This window comes from Maniola hyperantus, chromosome 2, assembly GCF_902806685.2.
Source record: "Maniola hyperantus chromosome 2, iAphHyp1.2, whole genome shotgun sequence".
In the NCBI taxonomy this organism is placed as follows: Eukaryota; Metazoa; Arthropoda; class Insecta; order Lepidoptera; family Nymphalidae; genus Maniola; species Maniola hyperantus.
In genome coordinates, this window is record NC_048537.1 from 16,466,694 (window position 1) to 16,486,086 (window position 19,393).

The 19,393-nt window shown below is 36.3% G+C and overlaps 2 protein-coding genes across 2 annotated transcripts in view; one reads left to right on the plus strand and one right to left on the minus strand.

Moving 5' to 3' along the window:
• Positions 1–328: 328 nt before the first annotated feature.
• On the minus strand, positions 329–18,100 carry LOC117988048 (uncharacterized). Its single transcript, XM_069505120.1, has 22 exons — positions 17,958–18,100; positions 17,643–17,886; positions 16,543–17,146; positions 15,948–16,422; positions 15,038–15,251; positions 14,458–14,550; positions 13,608–13,753; positions 13,081–13,241; positions 12,468–12,609; positions 11,643–11,735; positions 11,341–11,488; positions 10,567–10,664; positions 8,705–8,709; positions 7,751–7,910; positions 7,139–7,407; positions 5,878–6,039; positions 5,053–5,200; positions 3,986–4,422; positions 3,299–3,449; positions 2,660–2,807; positions 1,177–1,410; positions 329–532 (listed from the first exon to the last, which is right to left on the minus strand). The coding sequence occupies exons 1-22, from the start codon at positions 17,985–17,987 to the stop codon at positions 390–392; spliced, it is 4,305 nt and encodes a 1,434-aa protein (XP_069361221.1). The 5' UTR covers positions 17,988–18,100; the 3' UTR covers positions 329–389.
• A 393-nt stretch (positions 18,101–18,493) lies between these two features.
• The window catches only part of LOC117988209 (NBAS subunit of NRZ tethering complex-like), a 43,458-nt gene continuing 42,558 nt past the window's right edge, over positions 18,494–19,393 (plus strand). The window contains exons 1-3 of the mRNA XM_069507895.1: positions 18,494–18,688; positions 18,763–18,860; positions 18,947–19,080. Coding sequence (XP_069363996.1) covers positions 18,617–18,688; positions 18,763–18,860; positions 18,947–19,080 — 304 coding nt within the window. The 5' untranslated portion in view covers positions 18,494–18,616. The remainder of the gene's footprint in view (positions 18,689–18,762; positions 18,861–18,946; positions 19,081–19,393) is intronic.

The following is a 19,393-nucleotide window of genomic DNA, read 5'->3' on the forward strand; positions in this document are numbered from 1 at the left end:
AACAAGGTCATTGACCTGTACACGGATCAACGACCTAACCTGCTGCTAGCAAGGTAATTGATGTCTTTTTCTTCTAGTGCCATCCCTACCGGAGGTTGGCAATCAATCAGCACAACATACAAAACAATAGGGTCTTGGATCTTGGAATAAAATGAAGTGATTTTTTCGTATAGCGGTAGTTATGGGGCTAGAATTAATTATTAAAGAGAATAATTTAAAAAAAAAAACATGTTTTTTATTCATTTTCTACCGCTATACAAAAAGTCACGTCATTTTATTACTACAGTCCAAGATCCTGTTGGGAGATTTTCAAATGAAACAAATGCTCATTAAATCACATAATTATTTATTTATATTACTAAAAATAATTATTACAAGTGAGTTGTGCATCAGCGCACTGTTTTCTGCGTGGCGAGGCGGCGCAGCAGGCGGTGGCCGGAGAGGAAGGTGAGCGCGGCGGCGGGCAGCAGGTACCGCAGCGTGTCGAACATGGACAGCTGCAGCCACAGCAGCGCGTACAGCGACAGCGAACCTGGCACAAGTTGTTATACTTTTTTTTTTTTTTTTAAAAGAATATTGGCCATTTTTTAAATGACTAATATTCCCCTTTCCTCTCCAATTAAGCGTCAAGCTTGTGCTAAGAGTAGGTACGACAATAGTGCAACGGGCGGGGTTTGAACCGTCGACCTTTCGGTTTTCAGTCCACTCCTATACCGGTTGAGCTATTGAGGCTCGAACTTAACCCTCCACTTCATTTTTTTAAATATTAAGATACTAGTTAGCCCTTGACTGCAATCTCACCTGGTGGTAAGTGAATGCAATCGAAGATGGATGCTGGTTAACCTGGATGGGGTATGGCAGTTATTATTAAACCCATACCCCTTTGGTTTCCACACGGCATCGTACCGGAACGCTACATCGCTCGGCGGCACGGCTTTGCCGGCAGGGTGGTAAATAGCCACGGCCGAAGCCTCCCACCAGACAAAGATAGATTAATTACTAGATGATGCCTGCGACTTCGTGTGGATATCTCAGAAACCGTCGGCAGATAGAATATGATCTGGAGCCATGCTCGCCTCACAGCGTTACAAAATCTCATTCGCGCCGCGTCGCAATCATAGGCTCTTTGAAAAAGGTACCTGCATGGGTCATTATGTCAGTTTATATTTGTGTTACCTCCGAGCCCCGCGTGGAACAGCAGCGCGCTGGGCGAGAACGGGAACAGCGAGAAGTTGAGTCCGAGGCGCGCCCACAGGATCAGCAGCAGCAGCAGCGGCGCGGCGCACGCGCACGCGAACACGTCGGACACGAGGCGCGGCGGCCGCGCTTCCGCCTCGCGGAACGTGTGCGACACTTCGGGCAGCGGGCCGCGGTACGCGCTGCCCACTGGAGCCGACTTCACTGATTCTCCTGATCAAATATAATCAATACTTATAATAAAACTGTAACAGGTCAAATTCTGTACATTCAAGATATTTTGAAAATTTTTTTTCGAGGGCACTCTATAATCGATACTGAACCCAAAACTGTAATTTTTTTCATTTTTGTCTGTCTGTCTGTCTGTATCACGGCCGCGCATCACGCTGAAACTACTGAATGGATTCCAATGAAACTTGGTACGATTTGAGGTCATACTATGAGGAAGAATATAGGATACTTTTTATCCCGAAATTCAGCATGGTTCCCGTAGGAGAGGGGACGAAAGTTAAAATGTATACTGAGTTGTAATTCATTAACGCGTAGTCCGATTTCATTCATTCTTTTTTTGTTAGAAAGGGGATATTTTAAAGATTGTTCCGTAAATATTTCAAGGTCATCGGTTTTTAACCGACTGTCAAAAAGGAGGTGGTTCTTTTTTCTACATCGATTTTTTCGAGGTTTCTGGACCGATTTGCAATTTTTTTTTTAAATCAACAAAAAAAGTTTACGTCGTGGTCACATAAAAAATTCTGGATTCAACTCCTTAATCCTGATGCTGCAGGGTTACTGCCCGCCTGGGTTATCAAGATTCAGGAAGTGTTCATAGTGAATTCATATTGTAGGTACCAAGCAACGACAACAATCCCGAAAAATCAAAGAGTTCCCGCGTGATTTTAAAAAACGTAAATCCACGCGGACGAAGTCGCAGGAATCAGCTAGTCTAAATATATAAAAGGAAAAGGTGACTGACAAACTGACTGACTGACTGATCTATCAACGCACAGCTCAAACTACTGGACGGATCGGGCTGAAATTTTTTTTTGGTGATGTAACCACCATTAACGTTTACCGGAATTTCCCCTTATGTATGCTATAAGACCTACCTACCTGCCAAATTTCATGGTCAACGAGAAGTTTCTTGACAGACAGACAACAGTTCCGTTTTTCCTTTTGAGGTATGGAACCCTAAAAATTAGATAAAAAGTGTTGTATATGTGTGCATATGTTGTACATGTGTGCAATGGTGTCTCATCGTTACGTCTCTTATTTTATTAAAGCAGGGTGACTATAGCTACCGTGTGTGTTTAGTTTAGTTTAATTTAATATTCTTTATTGTACACCAAAAAGAAAATACACAAAAAGAAACATGTGTGTCACTAGTGTTTCCCCGATGCAACAAAAAGATTAGGAATGTTAGGATAAAAGCCTATTGGGCAGTGATGGCGCCAGCTGTACTAACCGAGTGCATTGGCGTCCTTCCCAAAGTGCAACGCTAGATCGGCGAGGTGCCAGGAGACGGGCGCGGCGACCGCGTTGTCGCCCAGCAGCAGCGTCACCGAGTACACGCCGTTCACGTTGCTCAGGTGCTTCGAGATCGCGCCCACGTTCTGTTCAACAGAGTTCAAACACATGTACTTATACCTTTAACAATAAACATTTAAATGAAATATTATACCCTTATTATAAACTAGCTGAACCGGCGAACTTCGTACCTAATCTAGCAGTCGATTCTTTTTCATTGAATTTTTTAAATTTTTCTCTCCGTAAGAACCATCCTCGTACTTCAAGGAATATTATTAAAAAAAAGAATTAGCGAAATCGGTTCAGCTGTTCTCCTCGAGATTTGCGATGAGCAACATATTCAGCGATTCATTTTTTATATAATATATTAGATGTGAAAGTGTTTGTTGGTTGGTTTGTCCTTCAATCACGTCGCAACGGTGCAACGGATTGATGTGATTTTTTGCATTGGTATAGTTAAAGACCTGGATAGTGACATAGGCTACTTTTCCCAGAAAACCTAACAGTTTCCACTGGATTTTTAAAACCTAAATCCACGCGGACGAAGTCGCGAGCATCAACTAGTAGTTTATCTCACCAAGTCGACTTTGTAGGTCTTGGAGTTATCGGGCTCGGCTACATAGATGGCCTCCTCCTCCTGTGCGGCGAGCGGCGCCACGCGCACGAACGCCTGCTGCACCAGCACCGCCTTGTTGAATTTATCGCGCACACTGAATTTCAGGCTCACTCTACGGAAAAAATACATTTCAATTATAGTATGTGACAGGACAAGATGAGGCAGGGAGACGCCCCGCACACCCACACGTCACCCGCACTGGGTTGGCGCGGAGGCTGTGCGGGTGTGCGGGGCGTCTCTTTTCTGATTGCCATGTCGACCTGTCGGGTACTATACATACCCAGGAGAACCCTGATTTTCCAGGATTAAAAGTATTCTATGTTATCATACTATATTTTCTTATCTCTGTACTTGTTACAAAGATGATATCCGCAACTTCGTAAGTGTATTTAAGTTTTAAAAATCCCCTGGGAACCCTCCGATTGTCTCTATTGTAAGCTATCTCAGTACCAAATTGCGTCAAGTTAAGCGCATAGGCGAGAAAAGCTAGAAGACGGACAGACACACTTTCGCATTTATATTAATAAAGTATGGATTACAGTTTAATTTCATACTTCCTCACACTATATCACAACTAATTAATTAATTTTGCAGACATTGTTATCAATTTATACATATTTACATAGCTACAATATAAAAGAAACTTACTTCTGCAAATGATCGGCCTGCAGTTTCTCAGCCAACTTGTTGGGGAACATCACAGTAGTCAGCCTGGGGCTGGTGGTACCGTCCACGTCGCCCACACCTATCTCCACACTCGACACCACTATTTCACCCAACACCGCCACATTAAAGTTGGCAGACTTGGCGCCCGCACTCAAAGATATCTTGTACAAGCCATGTTGAGCCTTAATCTTGCTCAGATTAAGGACGAAAGTCGTTTGCTCGTTCGGCTTCTGCGTTAAGGGTTGTTTGGACAACACGACCACGTCGTCAGCTAAACGTGTCCCAGATTGGGCTACAACTTCTTCAGGTTTGAGGTTGGGGACTGGTCTCCCGACCAGGTCGGTGACTGAGAACTCGATGGTGTCTGATTCGGATGTGATGTATTTCTTGTCTTTGAATACTATGCTGATTGGTGTTGGCTGTGGACAAATATGTTAACTAAAAATTATATGTTGATTTATGAACTTATGCATTAATGTTGAGTTTTGAAGGGAGGGAGTTTTTAACAGACCAGGGCGCAGCTGGCACCCTTGGTAAAAAGAGTACTGCTATATTTGAACTATAAGAACAAATTTGAAGTTCAATTTTCGTAATATTTTACTTGGTTAAAAAAAAAAAAACAGTAAAAATGTGAAGGAAAGGAAAGCTGTGAATGAATTTAGAAAGTGGCGAAAGAAAGAAGACAGTTGTGAAAGAAGGTGAAAAAGTTCTTAAAGATAATAAAGTTGTGAAGAAAGAAAAGTTGTGAAAAAATGCAAGGTTTTTTTTTTATTTTTTATTTTATTCAGATACAAGTTAGTTAGTGATGATGCAGTCTAAGATGATAGCGGGCTAACCTGGAAGGGGTATGGCAGTTTTTATTAAACCCATACCCCTTTGGTTTCTACACGGCATCGTACCGGAACGCTAAATCGCTTGGCGGCACGGCTTTGCCGGTAGGGTGGTAACTAGCCACGGCCGAAGCCTCCCACCAGACATAAGGTAGTGGGAAAAAAGAGACAGTTATGAAAGAAGGTGAGAAAGTTTGTAAAGAAAGGAAAGAAAAATACCTGTTCATCTGCGAGATGCAAAGCGGCCTCCAGCAGTAGCGCGGCGCCGCGTGGTGACGTCACAGAGCGACGCGAGAGCAAGTACGCGGCGAACTTGTAGCGCTGCTCCTCCGTCAGCGGCGACGGCTTCTTCAGGTGCTTGTATGTTCTATGCAAAACAACAAATTGTGGCTAATTGGGTATTTGACTCCAAATTTTTTATTACTTTATTATTAACTAGGATAAAAATAATGACGTAAATTGAAAAAACTAATTAAATCGATGAAATAACAAAAAGTTGTAAGCATTTATATATTTCTGATTAGACAGAGATAGCGATAAAGCATTTTGACGTCACACCTTAGTAATGCCATAGTAGCTTCGTGCGGTTTCATACAAATTTTCGTTTTGCGAGAAAGGGATAGAATAAGACCCTCCCACTCCAAAATTAAAATGCCTGTAGCTTTGTAAATATTTGTTGGATTTTAATATTTTTTTTCAATTTTTTATCCTAGTTTGTAATAAAGTAATAATATTTATCCAATTCAAAAGTAGGAAAATACCCAATTGTGGCTAATTCTGTTCTCTACACTAAACTACTCAAAGGTCTAAATCTAGTGCTATCCTTTTCCACTGGGAGCATTACGATCAATTACTTATATACACAGCATAATATTGAATGATATTGAATCTTCGAAATGAGCAACCGCCGAGTTTCTTGCCGTTTCTTCTCGGCAGGAAAGGTATTCCAAACCAGTGGTAGGTGAATTTGACGATTCAAAAGTACTTGTAAAGTTTAGAACAATATTTTTATTGTAATCACTGAGTAGCAAAATGAGAGTTCACCTGAGGATGGTGGACAGCACAAAGGAGGTGACGGGCAGGCCTCCGTCGAAGTGCAGCACCTTGGAGTCCGTCTCGTCCGCCGCCAGCAGCGCGCTCTCGGCGTGCGCGGCCGTCCACGCGCCGCACCCCATGTGCTCGCACATCGCGAACACGTAGCCGTAACTGTCACAATGAATGAATGAATGAATGATTGAAGATTTATTTATTCAATAAAATGCAGGTACAATAGGTTGAAACAATGTCTGATGAGCTTTTTACCATTGTAACTGGTGTTTGAATATTACCTTAAATTAAAAAACATAAAAATAAGTAGGAATTAAAATATTAGACTTCAATATATTGCATTACTCAAACATACACTGGTATTGATTCTGATCACAACTAAATGTTTAAGTATTCATTTTGCTTAGCAATGTAATAAGAAAAGGACAGACAAATTTAATTTTATATAGAACTGTCACTGTCTGTACTTCTGTAGGTGCCAAACTTGAGCACAGTATTTAAAATTTTGAGTCTTTTGAGTTGAGTCTAATTTAGAATTCATTTTATATCCTTTGGTGCACAGTGTAGAGAAAAACATCAGATCGCCGCCACCGTTATATACTGCCACTGCATAATAAAGTAGAGAAAGTGTAAGAACTGAGTGGCTATTCTGTGACTCAAATAGATGACATCATATAAATCTTGATTTTGATCAAAAACATCAGTCTTTACTTTTTCCATTAAAATGTTTCACTAGCTCACACATGCTTATTAGTTTAATAACCACTAAATACAAATATTGTTAAGCAAAATAGTGATTTTAATCAATATTTCCAGAATACGACAGACACATATTGCGCTATAAGTTATATCAACAGTTTGTTTGGATATCTGAGTTTGTTGTGGGCTCTTCTCAGACTTGGGCGCGTTTGGAACCCTCGTAGCTTCAGTTTTTAAGTTTGCGTAAAAATTATCACCACTATATCATCTTACAAATACAACTGACTTTCAAAAAGTGTAATTTATAACCTACAAGCTGATGCCCGCGACTTCGTCCGTGTGGATTTCCATTTTTCAAAATCCCGCGGGAACTCTTTGATTTCCCGGGATAAAAAGTAGCCTATGTGTTAATATCCAGGGTATAATCTATCTCCATTCCAAGCCAAATCTGTCCAGTATTTTTTGCGTGATTGAGTAACAAACATCCAAACATCCACACTTTCATATTTATAATATTAGTAGGATTTTGAATAAACCATTTGATTTGATTTGAACATACTTAGCTGGAGTGTCATCCTTTTTCAAAATTTGGATAAGATTCTTCAAAGAATCCTCTCTGTCATACACTGTACCCTTGCCCAGAGCCTTCATTGAGTAAATAGCATGATAGATGTCCGCCAGCGTGGCATCCTTCTTGTCCAGAGTAGCCACGGGGGGCCCTAGGATGTCAGGCTTGAGGTAGTTCTGACAGCCACTCAGCTCTGCTGCATTTGTGAGATAGAATACTTGTTCTATATTCTGGAGATCAATGTTGATCTTTGATATAACCTGCAAACAAAGTCATTCACATTTTACAATGAGATGTTGCAATTTTTAGAATAAAGTCATTACCCAAGTACCCTTATTATAAATGCGAAAGTGTATTTGTTTGTTGGTTTGTCCTTCAATCACGTCGTTTTAAACTGAGTTGTCGAGTTATCTGTCTGTTTCACTCGCACTTACCTATGACCTGTAAGTGCGAGCGAAACAGACAGATGACTGCCATAGCTATGAGTGGAGACAGTGCATCACTGTGGAGCAAAGTCAGTATTTACATAACTGACACTAGACTTTTATTACACTTACAACATATAGATTTGTTTGAATGAAAAAATAGATTACAAGAACTTACATCACAGACATCTGGTATGGGAGCCTTTAGCAACGTCAGACCTTTGAGGGAGTAGTACAATACACCAGCATCTTTGCTCTTCGCACCTTCCTCCAGGATTCCTTGCAGTCGCTTTACATCTACAGTTCCTTGCAATATTGCATTACTTAAAACGAACAGACTTAACACTGGTAACGCTGAAATGTTAAAAGTCTATTAATTGCCTACGAATGGGCAAAGGTAGGTACAATATGTGGCAGAAAATATTGTACATCCACCTTTAGACAGAGATAGCGGTTTCGTAGAGCGTTGTCTCTGTTGTTGACCGACAAAACGTCACATAGGTATGAATGACAGAGACAACGCTCTATAAAGTCAAAATCTCATTCTAAAGGTTGATGGACAATATTTCTTGCCAGCTACTGTACCTATTGTTTCTATAAAAGGAAGATAATATAAAGCTTAGATTTACATTTAACAGGCTGTTACCGAGTACACCACCATACACATACGTACACCAGCAGGGCGATTGTCTAAAACCTGCATCAATCATTATTACAATCTCAATTGTTCTGATTGGCTGAATTTGTGCGATTCTTATTGCAACAATGCATTGTGGCCAATAGTGAGCGAGCATTAACCAATCAGAGATGATTGCGATCGTGACATTGTAGCTGTCAAACAACTGCGGTAGAGCCACAGTACGAGTGTGCTGATTACATATTCTTCCTGAGATTAGCAAGTTTCTTTAAGATTTTGTCTCACTGAAAACGTCTGAATTTCATGTAAACAATTATTTATTGAAAATTTATAGCTTCTTGAGCGGGATTCAAATTAACAAGTAAGGATGTATGCTTAAAATTCACTTTCTACTCTACCCTGAGGGTTTTCGATAATGAAGAAGAAGGGTAGTACCCTTCTTCACTATCGATAATGCCGGCGTTACGCACAGAATGACGTGGCCTTAAAATGTACATACACTAACTATAATTACGTTTATACATACACGGAGGAATGCTATAACTACAATTAAAGCAAGCATTCCTTCAAAATAATAGCCCTCACTGGAAAAATAGATGTTTTTTTTTCAACTTTTGTGAAACATTCAGCCACGCTGTTATGGAACTTAGTCCAAAAGTATACCAATACTCACCATAGCGGATCATTTTAGCTTTTATAAAGAAAAACTTAGCCTCTATTTCTTTGAAAATTCAATGTTTATACGTTATTGTTCTCTTATTAATTGGAATTTCATTTCTTTTGAACGCCGGCTAGGTCCACTTTTTTTTTTGATAAGACAAATTGTCAATTTCAATTTGACAGAAATGCTCGACGTAATCAGTGTTTCCATATGTAAATCGAGAATTACCGTGTTCAAGGGTTAAAATTACCGTGTTTCTAGATTAAATTACGGTGGATTAGCTAAAAGAATAACGTGTAAATTACCGTGTCATTTTTAAAAGAAAAAACGTCACGAATTTGCTTTTTAATCAACTATTAATATTATTCTGAATCTGACTCTCCTAGCATAGCAATATCTTTTTCATATACGGATTTATTCATATTAATATTTTGTTAAATCTCATTAGTTTTACATTTTACTCTTTCCTAATTGCTTGAATAAGGACGAAAATAGATTGCTGAGATTTGATGCTTAAACCGAGAGCAAGAGAAATGTTGCCATTACGAAATATGCTTAGGTGACTGAGATTCGTACTCGTATTACGCAGTATATTATGAATTTTTAACGTGATTTTGTATTACGGTGACACGGTCAAGGTAATGGCCTTATTACCTTGACGGTAGATTAGGGCTGAATTACGGTGCATCTACGGTAATTACCGTGTACATGGAAACACTGGACGTAATTGACCACTGTTTATATTCTCTTTGGTAGCTCACACAGATAAATAACTCAACTAAAATCAGGTTTTAATTTGCAAAACCAGAATCCATTCAATGTGAAAAGTCCCTCAAAAATAGCCAGAAACAGAATTGGTCCAAATATTGGCTAACCAATGAACGCCAGGTTTCGCCAATGAATTTTTATTTATCTGTGATGCTGTAAAATGACAAGATTATGGACGTGTGTGCCATAGATTATCTACTATATTGTTTTTTTTTTTTTTTTTTTTTTTAAATTTATTTTACGGCCCTGGATACTATATTGTGTGTGCTATGGACCACAGATCAATAACCTATGGACATGCTATGGACATTGGTTTGTGGTTTTTATCGGTGGTTTGTGGACAGGTAGTCATTCATCTAAGGGACACAAGAAATTATTTTCAAGGTTTATCCTATATGTTATTGGTCTGTGGCTATTTCATAGACTACAGTCACAGAGTACATTGAATATAGGGTATAAAGACAAGACTACAGTGTATAAAGGGTTATTTGCAGTTATTTGTTTGTGGAACTAGAAACACTTTTATAAAATTCTTAAATTAAAATTGGGATCTAAAATTAAAATTAACAAAACCTTCTATTGTTTTAATTAATTACAGAACTATGGCTGCAGCTGCTAAATTACCCTCACTAGTTAACTGTAAGTTACATAGTAACTTTTGTATGATTTCTTAGTTATGTAATTTGTCTAGTAGGTTATGTTTTTATTTCAATCAATACTTTATTTATTAATGCAAATTTTGTATTTAGACATTGATGATGATGATTTTATTGTTGCAGCGGCTCTTGCAGCAGCTAGGCCAAAATTCAACATATTTTTACAATACGCGAAGGTAGAACTGACACCACCCAAACTTAGCGATATCCCACAGATCAAGGCTGGTATTGGTAAACTTATGACTAGCGCCAAGACCGGCGCATGGAAGAACCAGACAGTCAAGCAAGCCACACTTAACACTCTCGTCGGAATGGAGGTGATCTTCTGGTTTTATGTGGGAGAGTGCATTGGAAAACGCCACATTGTTGGCTACAAAGTTTAAGATTCCATTAAGTGTACTGTAGATATTATGTATATGGCAAAGTAAATTATTAAATCAGTTTGTTTTGTTGTTTATTTTTTCTTATTAATTTAATATCATTCAACTAATTTTATTATTCTTGCTAGATTGTTTTTAATTCAAAAATATCAGCAATGTGAAATACACTTTCTGAAACTAAACTTGTTTGTTTATTCTTGTAACTTGCTATCATTTAATAGTAAAGTAGGTATATAACTTTAAGCTAAAAAAAAAAAAAGATTTTGACAAATTGAGAACCTCCTCCTTTTTTGAACTCGGTTAAAAATACACCTGAATTATTTCATTAATTTGTCAAATACTGTTGTTGTATAGTTAAGAGAATCTATATATAAAAATGAATGTGTTGCTGATCGCAAATCTCGAGAACAGCTGAACCGATTTCGCTAATACTTTTTTATAATATTCCTTGACGTACGAGGATGGTTCTTACAGAGAGAAATTTTTTGAAAAATTGAATGGCCTGTTAGGCGGTACGAAGTTCGCCGGGGCAGCTAGTAGGATATAAAAATAAAACACATTTAAGTATAAACAGCTACATACATTTTATATTAAAACAACTTAATAAATAATAAGTAATAAATATTTATAATGGAGCACACAGTTCCATGAAATTGTAAGGATTACAGGTGCTGGCTAGTTTCAGTTCACTCTCCAGCTCCGGTGGCCCTCGCATCCACAATCTGTCTCTGTAGTAGTTGGCACAAGAGATGAACTCTCTCTCAGTGTACCTTCCTATTTCCACAGGTACAAATGGGTCCAAGTGTTCAAAGCCCTGAGAGCAAATATAATTTTCATTAAAATATTGTTCTATCATTTTTTTAAAATATTTTCACAACCTTCCCAAATCCCAAAAAATTTCATAACTAAAAATTTTTTGAGGTCTCAATTAATAAGATGCAATCGATTTAAGACTTAATTTGAATTACCTTTTGATAAAGTAAATATTTAGGAAAGTAACTTTCTTGGCGATCTTCAGGTACAGCAAGTACATCTGTCGTGAGAACGACTACTCCATTACTCTGTGGAAGATAAATTTCAATTACATAATGTAAAGAGCCTCGATAGCTCAACGGTTAAAGGAGCGGACTGAAAACCGAAAGGTCAGCGGTTCAAACTCCACCCGTTGCACTATTGTCGTACCTACTCCTAGCACGAGCTTTACCTTAATTGGAGGGGAAAGGGGAATATTAGCCAGCATGATAACCTTGGCTAATATTCTTTAGAAAAATAATAATAATAATACAAGTTATAATATTATGTAATTTTAGAGCAGATTTTTCAATCGTAGGAATAAAGACATTTCTTACCCAAGTAACCAAACATCAACCTTACTCAATTGAAGACTTATACTCAACTTATTTGGCTATTGGAAAATTGGTCCGTAAATTAATTACTAATAGTGATATCAGATAGTACATTTTTTGTTCATTTGTCTTTCATTAGGCATTTTTCACTCAAAATGAAACATCTGAACCCAAATGAGTCAAAGAGACAAACAAAACAAAACAATCACTTGATTGAACATTCAGTTGAATGAACCATCTGATAGTAGGTATAAGTCCCACAAAATTGCTATTAATGCGCGTGGCCGCCATTTTAGTGACGTCAGCACTAGACTGAAGTTTAGAGCTGATGGTATATTTTTACTTAAATATAGTCAAATGACGTCATTTCGATGTTAATGAGACATGGTTCCAGCGCAATAGCAATTTGCGGGACTTATATCACCTATATAATTTATCAGTACTAACCCAGTCATTTTTTGTGATGTCCATGAATGGTGCAGTGAGACTGACTTCTTCGGGGGTTACCTTCTTCTTTGTTGGTGTTCTGAGCCTCGTCAGCGGGTAGAAGAAACTGTTGAAACCATCTATTGCTACAAAAGTCTTGCATCTGTGAAAACAAAACATTACTTATCTTTAGTTTTTTATTATTGACTAGCTTATGCTTGCGACTACGTCCGCGTGGACTACACAAATTTGACACCCCTATTTCACCCCCTTAAGGATTCAATTTTCAAAAATCCTTTATTAACAGATGTCTACGTCATAATATCAATCTGCATGCCAAATTTCAGCCCGTTCCATCCAGTAGTTTGAGCTGTGCGTTGATAGATCAGTCAGTCAGTCAGTCACCTTTTCCTTTTATATATTTAAATGTAAATTTTTTTTATACTGAATACAATTTTTTTTATTGTTCTGTTTATTTTTTTTTTAGGGATCCTTATATTTATGTTATTTTTTTATAGATAACTCATACAATTCAAAGTGCCTTAGTTAAATGGTCTTTGCAATTGAAATTTTAAAAAAAATATTACAAGAACATCATACATATTACATATTATCATACTATAGCAATACCTACTTCTTGGATTCGGAAAGAAGTTTAATCTCCTTGATGAGCACTTCTATGACGTCACACGCGTACTTCACTCTTGCAATACCATGTTCTACTAGATCGGCCAGCGGCGCCCCTTCCACCGTCTTCTCTCGCTTACTCCACACATACTCCTTTGATATTTTCAACTGTAATGAAGATGAGATTTATATCTTAGTGTATTTTTATTTGTTCTAATGAAATTTTTTTACAGGCATCAGTGTGACTGAAATGCTTGTTTGAAATAGGGCAAAAGACTAACATACTTTTTTTTAATAATAATTTCTTATTTTATAGTTCTACCATTTTACACAATAACATTATTAAGTCCCTGTGAATAACTCCGGCTTCGTAAGTACAGCCGGAAATATTTATAATGGAAATACTTACGATAGTTTAAATGCTTAAGTAGTAAATACCTACGGCAACAACCCACAGCAAAAATGTATGATTTTTTAAGACTATAAGTCATTATTACTTGAAATGAAACGTTATTAATTTATTTACTAACTTACATCGCCTGTTTTTAAGAGCACTTGATTCTGCATCTTGAAGTGCAGCAGCCAGGCAGCAGCGTCCAGCGGTATGTCAACAAAACCTTCCTTAGTCTGTGAGTTGGACATTTCCTTGTGACGAGGCACCCTCCGCAACCACTCTGACACTGTAAGATAAATTACTCATGTATACTAATACTAGATGATGCCCGCGACTTCGTCCGTGTGGAATTAGGATTTTAAAAATCCTGTGGGAACTCTTCAATTTTCCGGAATAAAAAGTAGCCTATGTCCTTCCCCGGGATGCAAGTTATATCTGTACCAAATTTCGTCATAATCGGTTGAACGGTTGAGCCGTGAAAAGCTAGCAGATAGACAGACAGACTGACACACTTTCGCATTTATAATAGTAGTATGGATTACAGGGAAAGAATGCGAATTTTGTGAGTATGTGTGTGTGTGGAGGGTAATCTTTGTTACTACTGCAACTATTTGATTTATTTTTTTGCTATTTGAAAGGTAAATTATTCCAGATGGTCATTATTATAAGATTGTTGTTAACTCCGACAAAATGATGATTCAAAAGAAATTATTACAGAAACAAACTCACAATAGGCAAAAAGACAAAGAAAAATATATCTTTTGCCTTACTATTCTTGAATAAATACAACAAAATATTGATGCCATAGGAATAATAAAAGTACAATTATTTGATTATAATTTTTATAACCGATGCTGACATGGAATATTTCAAAAAAAGTGAAACATTATTAATTTTTTGGTACATTAAACAATCTTTGCAATTATTCTCAACAAAAAAAAGTTAATACAGTTGTTTCTAATACAGTTTTTATAAAATTAAAACACTTACCCCAAGGTATATGAACAATCAGAAAGCCATCCTCATGTGCATAGTGCAACAAATGAGCTAGAGTCAATGACTTTCCTGTTCCCTTTTCACCATCTGATACATTGCTAAGGAAGATTTTAACATTCAATTATTATTTACTAGCTGATGCCAGTGACTTTGTCAGCATGGATATAGGTTTTTAAAAATCCTATGGGAACTATTCGATTTTCCAGGATAAAAGTAGGCTATGTCACTTTCCAGGTCTTAAACTATACCTATGCAATATATGACTTCAATCCGTTGCTCCATTGCAACGTGATTGAAGAAAAAATCAACAAACAAACACACTTTCACATTTATGATACGGGTAGTGACACCATCAAAAGACAATCTTTTCTTGGCTTTTAACATGTGTTGTAGGTACATTGATATCTTTCAAAAACTCAGCAGTAGCTGTTAGCAGCAAAAACCTTCAGCAAATATGCAGTATCGATTTTTAGGTCTGTTTGCACATAACTCTGGAATGTTAGAATAGAGTAGAATATAAGACTGATGTTTTAACCATTAGCTGGCTAGCGCTGATTAGGATATTAAAGGATACACAGCACATATCTGATAGCCGGTTTATCAAAGTCAGTTGCCTTAATACAGTTGATGATATCCAGAGCTGGGAGCCGGACCATCAGTGCAGTCTCTGTGAACGTCTTAGTCTGTTTCGTAAAGCTCTTGGGTAAGCCGCCGTGTGTAAACAGTTGCTTGCATAAATCATTGTTCATAGTGTAGAAAAGGCCTACGTGATTTTCATTTTGCTGGATCTAAAATGGAAAAAGTTTGTCATCCTGATTGAGTGATTTTCCTAGTCATTACGATAACATGACGACACTAATATTTATAAAATAACCAATACTTTAAATGATATATATGTAGTTGCAAAAGTACTTACAGGTGAAGACTCAGATGTTCTGAATGTAATAGCTTGAGAGTATCGACGACTTAAGAACCTTATATTACGGGACAACATCGTATGTGTTCCTTCCTTTCCACTTTTTTATTTATAATAGTCTATTTTATTCGTAATTTTTAAAAATTAATCCTAACCTAAAAATGACTAAATGATAATAATAAACATACAACTGTATAAAAGAAACATTAATCTATGAAAAGAAATTGACTTTACGGCTCTGGCTTCTAGCCCTCGGACAACAGCTGTCAATTTCTACCACAGAGCAATAACGCAGATAGAACCTTAGAACTAATATTTATCTATGGATTTTTTAAACTGGGTTTACGGCTCTGGGTTCTAGCCTTTTATCTATGGAAACAAGGTATTGCGATCAAAGAGCATGCAATATTACGATGGAATGGTGATCGGCGAGGCATCTGGCATCTCAAGATTCCTTAGGCCTTCCACTACTTTAACACTATAAGAAATAAAAAAGCGTAGCATTTATCTACATATTTCCCGAAAAATAAAATATAATTGACCTTTGTTTAGCAGAAAAACTTTATTATGCATTAAGTTTCTGTTGCTGTCTCTTCTTTTTAAATAAACTTGATGGTCTTGTATCATACTGTACTTTATTTCCATTGGTATCTGATTTCTCAACTACATCTTTAATAATAATAGTTTTTATGGTATCATCTATTTCACTTGCATATTGAGGATCTTCTGTTGATATTGCAGCTTCATCTTCATAGAAATTATGTACTGGAATGTTTTCATATTTAGATTCTTTAAGTATAGAAGTTGCCTCATTTCCAAACAATGTTGAGTAGGCTTTATAAACGTCACTTGGTTTTGTAATACCCTTTTCAGGATCATAAGGTTCTTTAGACGGTTCTACATTTGAGTGTTGAAAAGTTATTTCTATTGTTTCACTGTTATCTTGATCAGCAAATGAAACACTTCTTGTAATTCTAGGTGAATTGTCACTTTTGATAGAATCATCCACAACTTCCTCATCTTCCAGTATTATTTCATCTAACCTGAAAATAATTTGTATTAAGTAATAGAGGTTTGAACAAATCAATTTTTAATTTGACCATTTAGTTTAGACAGAATTATTATAAGTTTAAGTTTGAATAATTTGAAGAATCTTTCCATACCTATCCATTTCATCCTCTAATTCATCCAGCTGTTCCATTTCATCCAGTCTAGACAATAGGTCACTTTCCGTTTTGGTTTGAACTTTCTCTCTATTTTTCAACTCAGACAGTTTTTCTTCAAGCATTTTCTGCCTATCAATGACTTGTAGTAACAAATCAACATTAGAAGTATGCTTTGGGAAATTATGGGTGATTTGCGGTACATCTTGTCTATCATTAGTTTGTTCTGCTTGAATATTACTGACATCATCTTTCTTAATGATAAATGAGTCGTATTCATTTTTGTCACTATCATCCAGTTCATTTTGATCGTCATTGGGAGCCATTTCATTCTCTAATTCTTCCTGAAGTTCAAGTTCCTCCAATCTTGTCCATAACTCCTCATCAGTAACATTACTTTCCTCTACATCTTTCTTTTCTCTATTTTGGTAATATTCTCTCACTTTTTCTCTATGCTTCTCCCTCCAAGCTTTATCTTCTTCTTCACTACACTCTTCTATTATATCTTGGCCTTGATTTCCATGGATAATTCCTTTGCTAAAAGATATTTGACTTTCAAGATAGTCTCTTTCTTTATTGAGTTCTTCAAGTTTTGATTTTGCATCTGTAATAAATCACATTTAATAGTAGAATAATTTGATTTAAATAAGTCTTACACTAAGAAAGGTTTACATCTTAGCTACTTGTTTTTTTACTGGATGGAAATTGCTGGGTAAAATCTTGTATTCTATCAAAAATAGGTCTAGTATGATAAGCAGACACTGGTTTTAACATAGCAGACCCTATATATGCAGATAGCATTATTATAATGACAAGGTGTGGACAACATTAACAATATAAATAATTATGATTCACATTATGTAATATAATCTCTATAATACCTATTTAGAAATATTAATTTTCACATTCTATAACAGTGCTTGCACATTTTTTATCTGATTGGGTTGAAACTGTGTAGAGTTGCTATTGGTATTCCATGAAGGTTTTAACATAGTACCATAAACTTACAAATTTAATATGGTAGCAAAATGAAGGGTCATTCAAACAAATTACAAAAAGTCGAGAAGCATTGCTAGTTTAGCAATAAAATGAACACGTACCTTTGATTCTATGTTGCCGCAATACTTCAGCTTGGTTTGTAGAACATTTAGTGAAATAATCAGCACCTAAAGCAACAGTAACTTCATTTGTATGCTTGAGAGATCCTCTAAACAATATCTTGTTGCCTATTGGTACTAATATTGGCACAGTCAATTTATCAGAATATGTATTAAAATCTAACGAGGTTAGATTCTGTAAATAATCTTCCCAAAACTTAATATTCTTCTCGCTTTCTTGCAATCTCTAGAAAAAATAACATTAGGTTAGGTTTTCGAAGCTTGACATTTAACTAATTTTTTTAACAAAACTCCCACATTTTTATAGATATTATCAAAAATATTCATTGCAAGGTTCTTTAGTAAATAAATTCACAATAATTTCAATAACATAAAATGAAAAAAACAACAAACTCAGACAAATATTGTATAAGTTTAAGTCAGTGAAAGTTAAATGTCAATTTTCTTTTCATGCTGCTTTACGGTTCTGCATAGTAGATTAATATGTATCTCTGGGTTTTAGCCTAGCCTCCTTTTTCAGCACATCCGCAGATTATACAGATCAACACCATAATGTCCATTGTCTATACCTAGAATTTCGTTCAGGAATTTAATTATCTGTTTAAATCTTTATTTTCGTCAGAAGAAAGTACCTAGCCACAGCAGTTCAATCACAGACCAATAACAAAAGTTTTTGGAGAGCGCATCATCCCACACGATTCTCACCTCATTCATTTTCTATATCCAACCTATCCAATTATATCTATCTATATCTATGAATTCTTGAACGTTAACGTTAATATCACTTTAGTTTTGTTGTCACCTATGATGGCAATTTGACGTCAAAACTCAAAAGTCAAAACATTGGTCGATTTTTCTTTGGCAAGAATATTAATTTTTAATAAATAAATGGAAAATAGGTAACTCAAATAATAATTATAGTTTTAAATAAGAAGGAAACATATTCATTGTGAACAATGGTTGAAAATAAATCTATTTTACACGAGCTATATGTGTTTTCGGAATGGAAACCTGAACCAGAATATTTGGTATGTCCTTTTTTCGCCAATTTTATATTGATATACGTATTTAGCAAGTTTATAAATAATGGAAACATTTGCAGCAAAAACCAGACAATATATTACCTGAGAATATATCAAGTTTGTGGCGATGGTTGAAATTTTTCGGGGCTAAAAAGAACTTAATCGACAGTGTAACTGCGTAAGTATATTTTCATACAAAATAAACATAATTAAGTCCATTTCTATTTATATGGTGAATTAAATAATATAATAATACATCTGCAGACACAAAGAGAAGCTGCAAAAGTGGCATATTGCTCTTGGTGATGAGGGAAAGGTGATTGCGGTGCTAACAGATAACATATTGGAAATTAGAACCAAAAGGTCAGAATATGCCACAATCGCAGCAAGAACTACAGGTATAACATCAATTAGTATACTTTGAACAAGTAATTTTAAAAGTGTGTCAAATCAGTTTAAAATAATAATATGAGAACTGGGGATACTGCTAAGATACAGGAACTGAGCTGTATACTAAACTTGTGACCTAATTGTGGTCCTTTCGTTGTTGTTATAACTCGTTTTACTGTATAGTCTATGTCCATCTAGAAGCATGTTCATTTCAAATGGTGAAAGAATTTTAGGGTTCCGTACTTTCAAAAGGAAAAACAGAACCCTTATAGGATCACTTTGTTGTCTGTCTGTCTGTCTAGAAACCTACAGGATACTTCC